The following is a 5,138-nucleotide window of genomic DNA, read 5'->3' as shown; positions in this document are numbered from 1 at the left end:
ACAAATTGCACTTTGACCTTCGTTTGTGATTTATACGTGAATAAGAACATAGTCATGTGGGATCTTATTAGATTCGTATTAGTATGTATTTTATTAATATGTAGTTTTTATATTTTTTACAATACAAATGAGATATAAAGGCTCAAAGTAGTGCATCGGCATACGTAAAAAGTGTAAGTGTAACAATTAAAAAGAAACGGATGTAGTATTATGTTAGGAGAGAGATGAGAGAAATGAAAGAGATGAGAAAAAAGAGTGGGAGAGGAGAGACAGAGAAGAGAGGAGAGAGAGTGAGCCTCATGCTTAACCATGGTTAGAAATTATCATCGGAATATGACTTTAGGTCCTAAACGGTGGAAAAAAAAACTAATGGGTCCTGAACGATAAAAATTGTGAAAGTTCAGGTCCTTGTTGTGCCCTTTAACTCCATATTGCAGACTTCAGATTAATTGCATAGATCAGAGTTATTGAAGCCAACGTGTTTGATTGTAGTTGAAACCCCAAAACATCTGTTATTTTCCTATTGTTTCAATCATATTGTGCTACAGAATATCAAAGATTGGTTAGGGATTTAGTCTGTTAAGAATACTACTCAAGGATTACTTCAGTGGATTGCGAGCAGTAAGCCACGATTTCATAAGCTAAGTTATGGTTGTTGTTGGTTATATCTAATGACTGCCACCGAATGGCCAGATTAGGCAACAATTGAGATGTCTAATAAGGCGATTGGCCATACACGCGTCTGTATATGTACAGTTGTTTTTGCTCCAAATTTTGAAAATCGTTCTATCTTAGCTTCAAAATGCATGAAAACTGGCCAACATCACAGACTCTTCCCACTTCCCAGTTGTCGATGAAAGCGGGCATAACTTTTCTGAAGTGTATGACTCGAAGTGACCTCTATTTGGGGCCAACTTCTTGTGTATTTGGACACTAAATTTGAAAGAGTTAATCCTTATTTCTGGGGATAACGGTGATGGCTTAATTCCTTAATACTTAATACAATTTACGGACCACCTGTGCAGTTGTATTGCTGAAGTGAAGATGACCTATGGACATGTAATCCGTTCTTATTTTGTTTATACATATGGCAATGTTTATTCAGTTGTTTGCTTATAGTCGACATCTTTCCTCCTCATGAATTGAAATATAAACATATCAAATCAAAGTCTTTTAGTTGTTCTCTGGATGATTGGCAACAACCTAATAATAATTCACTAGATCCAACCAACTTATACACAAAAGCATATAGTAAATCAATGATACATAGACAGTAAGCTTTCTATCATTTTGATTAGCCAATAAAATTTTGACAACCCTTTCAAATATTGATAGGGAAATTAATGAATTACAACGAAACCTTTAGAATTATCTAGTATGTCCTTTTTCTAAAAATAATTTTATGAATGTAATATCTCTCTTTCTTTTTGTTACAAAAATGACAATGGGAATAGGATAGATCATATGTCATCAAACACAAAGCAATTGTAGCAAGAAGCCAAAGTCCAAGTCAAAAGGGCCATGTTGATTGATAGAAATTGGGTAGTGCTTGATCATAGCCTCCCCTGCTCAACATTCTTTCCACATCTTGTGCTTCGTCATTGTTGCATCCCTTTATCTTCTGCATATATATATTAGAAACTTCAATAAATAAACCAAATAGACAATTATTTTCAATTTCGCTATCATGAATAAATTTTTTTAATAAGGAAACAAAAATAATGAAGTAACTCAATCTAAACCCTATACAACTAAGTGGTCTTGACATATTGGTTGTTCATTTTGTCCCTTAACCAATTGGTCGATACTTTGATCCTCAATCTTTGGGAATGGAAAGAGATTTTTAGTCAACCCTTTACCCTTAAGTGGAGCAACCAAGGTGAGGGGATTATTTAGTGCTATCGACGGTGGATACCTTGGTTGTTCAAAAAAAAAAAAACCTATGTACGAATCAATTTTATTTGCTAGAACGAGAACCACATATTTTAGGGTTTATTTGTTGTCATTGGTACTAATTTTTTAAACTAAAATTTGAAACATGAAATTAGAGTCAGTTTGCTACATTAACATGATTAATACAAGCATGATTAATTTTAAGTTCATTGCACCAAATTATTAGTAAATAGTAATGCCAAGCAAGTTTATATAAACTAGATTTCGGTCGAATCCATGACGTCAAGATTACAACTTAGAAGTTATAGTATTCCCTAGATAACAACTCAAAGCAAGCTTAATCACTACGTACTTAGAAAACAACACAAATTATTAGAATATGTGGTCTAATTTTAACATAAGATTAAACGAATTCAAAACTAAATTTTTCTAACAAGCCTATTCAATTTCACTCTAATCTAACATTATACTAGTCATCCCTTCTATTCTCCTTCCCTTTTTTTTTCTTGATTTATTAAACTGGTCATTAAATAGATTAAACTAGTCACTGAATGGATTAAATAATGCCATTACTAAATAGATTAAACTGGTCACGAAATAGATTAACATGGTCCCTAAATAGACTAAACTAGTCCCTATATTAAAAAAAAAAGGTGACACGTTCTCTTCTTACTATTGGGCTTGAACTGTGCTTAATTTCAAGTTAAAATTAGACGGCCCCTTACAAGATCAACTGAGAAAACAATATGTACCTGTTTTTTCTCCATTGGCTCGGCCTCAGTATTAAAATCATGAAATTGACTTGCAGCTGTGAGCTTCATTGAAAGAAACTAAATAGAGAAATAAAATAAAAGAGATTAATTAAGGGTCAATGATAATTCAGTAATAATAAATATTAGAAATTGCTGAAGAAGCAAACTCACATCAACTTGGTTCTGCAAAGACTGGACATAATTAATTATCTCATCTAACATTACAGCCATCCCCATCGTCTGCATTCAACAGTAGCATTAGACAACACCAAATAAAATTATCTTAAATGAAATAAATTTAACAAAATTAATTATTACATACCTTGTAGCAACCTGGGACTATGTCTTGTAAACATCTAAGCCTCTCATTAATCTTTCCTCTTCTTACCTGAATGACATACCAAGAATAATAATCAGCAAAATTTCACAGGAAAAAAATATTGTAGATGTAAAAATTAGATTATTTGACACCATATATGGTTTAGGTACAAGAAGCAGTACAGGGCACTAACAATAATGTCGGATGCATCCAATAACGTTTCATCATATATTTTGCTGAATTCTAACGACTAAATACTTTTTGGTGCTGACATTACACTTACAGAAGTAAAGAGTAGAAAGGAGAAATTATAGAAGTGGTTAAACAATGGAGAACTAGCAAAATTTCTATGTTACTTGAACTTTTATTTCATCCCTCCTCATATCGCATCCTCAACATTCTAATATGAGCTAGCACACTTGGACGTGTCAGACACGATTACTCGAGTCCAAGTAACATACAATAATATATTGCGATATGTGCACCAATATTAGAGTTAGTATTGCGCCTTCACACACAACCTTAAAGTTGGTGTCATCTTAATTTTGTTACACCCGCGTACTTGGTGGTGCTCCATGCAACTAAGTTATAGTTCTGTAGTTACTACTTACTAGTAAGTGTCATATAAGCCGATAATTCTAAAACAATTTTATTTCTTGGAAACATACCCTTTCAGCTATACTATGACTATCAGTTGCTTGGCCTCTCCTTGCTCTAACATGAACCACTTCTTTGGGATTTCCTTCTACCTTATCATTACTTTTGTTTTTCTTTCCTCTGCCTGTGCTCTGTTCCAATTATTTTAAACAACCATATTTAGAAAACTCCCAAAAAAAATCTTGAATTTAGAAGTAAATAAAAAATGGGGCTTACAGTTTTTTTTCTAACTCGATCATTAGACACAATAGGTGGAGGAGATGAATATAAAGAGCCTGTGCTGCTTTCTGTCAAATCTTCAACTTTTCTTTTGTTGGTAGTTTCACTACTTTCATTCCCAGATAATACAACGGATGAATCACATTGTTTTGCATGAACTTGAGATGTTTGATCTATTGAAAAATGATCACATATACTATGATAGTCTAAATTTGGATTTTGTAACATAATGAAGGGATTTGTTATTTCCCAACTTATATCATTATCAAGAAATGAGAGGGCATTATTAGAACAGAATAAATTTGAGTTTGCTGTGTAATTTGCCATTTGAAACTTTTTTCTTTCTTTTGCACAGAGAGAGAGAGATTAGTTTTGGATAATGGAAAGGGTGTGTTAAAGAGTTGGGCAATTTATAGAGTGGGGTTGGTCTGATAAGTGTATGATTAACCCAGTCCACTTTCAGATGTTTTCTGAAGGAAATTATATGTTCAGTCTAATGTACCAAAAAAAAGAGGCTAAAAAAGTTGAGAACTGACAACGTGGCAAGTTGAGCTTCTAATATTGTGTTCCCTAGTGTGACCCTACTTGTAGAGTTGTAGTAGAGGTAATGAGGTATAATACAAGGTATTCAACTGTCATGTGTGTGTGGGGGGGTTGGTTTGACAAGGCTATCCAAAATCAGTCTACCAGTGTGAGAGAGATGATACGAGTTTGGCTCAGAGTGCAATCGTGGGAGTTCATTTTGGACTCCAACAGGGATATATTGGATAATTCACATTTGAAGAAAGTTAAATAACGAGGGTGCGTTGGCACGCGCGCGTAAGCTTATGAAAAGGAAGAAAAATTTCCTTTTCTTAGTCTTTCTCCCTGCTCCTTCAGTTTCTAGTTTCTACCGGATTCACTAATGGCTCTGTTTGAAAAGTATTTTAGCTATCTTAAATGATAAGGTGCTAACATATTTTAGAGCTAAAACTAGTTATTAGGCCCGGGTTATGCTCCGGGTAAAAAAAAAATCATTTATTAATATAATATTTTATAATAATAACACTAAATACAACGTAGCCTAGTGGTGGGATCAAATCCTATACTATGCACTATGCAATTTCTTAATTTTTTTATTGTACATGGATTACATGAACTAAAACTCTCGAGGAAGAGCGCCATGTGGCGCAGTTTCTTATTTTCGCACGCCTTTTAATATATTTGTATAGATGATTAGTAGTGTTTGCGGAGCACCTAAAATAAAATTTCAGGTGGCTAAAATTTCAAGTGGATAAAAAAGAGAGACTAAAATAAGT

At 33.5% G+C, this 5,138-nt stretch overlaps 1 protein-coding gene across 2 annotated transcripts; it reads right to left on the bottom strand.

Moving 5' to 3' along the window:
* Positions 1-1,267: 1,267 nt before the first annotated feature.
* Positions 1,268-4,312, bottom strand: LOC104893570 (transcription factor BEE 3). 2 transcript variants are annotated; one of them, XM_010679694.4, is made up of 6 exons: positions 3,838-4,307; positions 3,633-3,752; positions 2,968-3,033; positions 2,817-2,885; positions 2,646-2,723; positions 1,268-1,621 (listed from the first exon to the last, which is right to left on the bottom strand). In XM_010679694.4, exons 1-6 carry the CDS (start codon positions 4,165-4,167, stop codon positions 1,511-1,513), a joined length of 774 nt encoding a protein of 257 aa, XP_010677996.1. In that variant the 5' UTR covers positions 4,168-4,307; the 3' UTR covers positions 1,268-1,510. The 2 variants fall into 2 exon arrangements, with proteins under 2 accessions (XP_010677996.1, XP_048500481.1); XM_048644524.2 differs by lacking the exon at positions 3,633-3,752 and having other exon boundaries at positions 3,838-4,312.
* Positions 4,313-5,138: the final 826 nt, after the last annotated feature.

This window comes from Beta vulgaris, chromosome 5 (genome assembly GCF_026745355.1).
Source record: "Beta vulgaris subsp. vulgaris cultivar EL10 chromosome 5, EL10.2, whole genome shotgun sequence".
Taxonomy (NCBI): Eukaryota; Viridiplantae; Streptophyta; class Magnoliopsida; order Caryophyllales; family Amaranthaceae; genus Beta; species Beta vulgaris.
This window is presented reverse-complemented; position numbering and strand designations above follow the sequence as displayed.

Excerpts from the sequence above, each read along its gene's own strand:
- LOC104893570 (XM_010679694.4), bottom strand. The coding sequence starts at position 4,167 with ATGGCAAATTACACAGCAAACTCAAATTTATTCTGTTCTAATAATGCC. Across the intron at positions 2,886-2,967 it reads TAGTCCCAGGTTGCTACAAG|ACGATGGGGATGGCTGTAAT; the intron begins GTATGTAATAAT and ends TGTTGAATGCAG. Across the intron at positions 1,622-2,645 it reads AGCCAATGGAGAAAAAACAG|AAGATAAAGGGATGCAACAA; the intron begins GTACATATTGTT and ends ATATATATGCAG.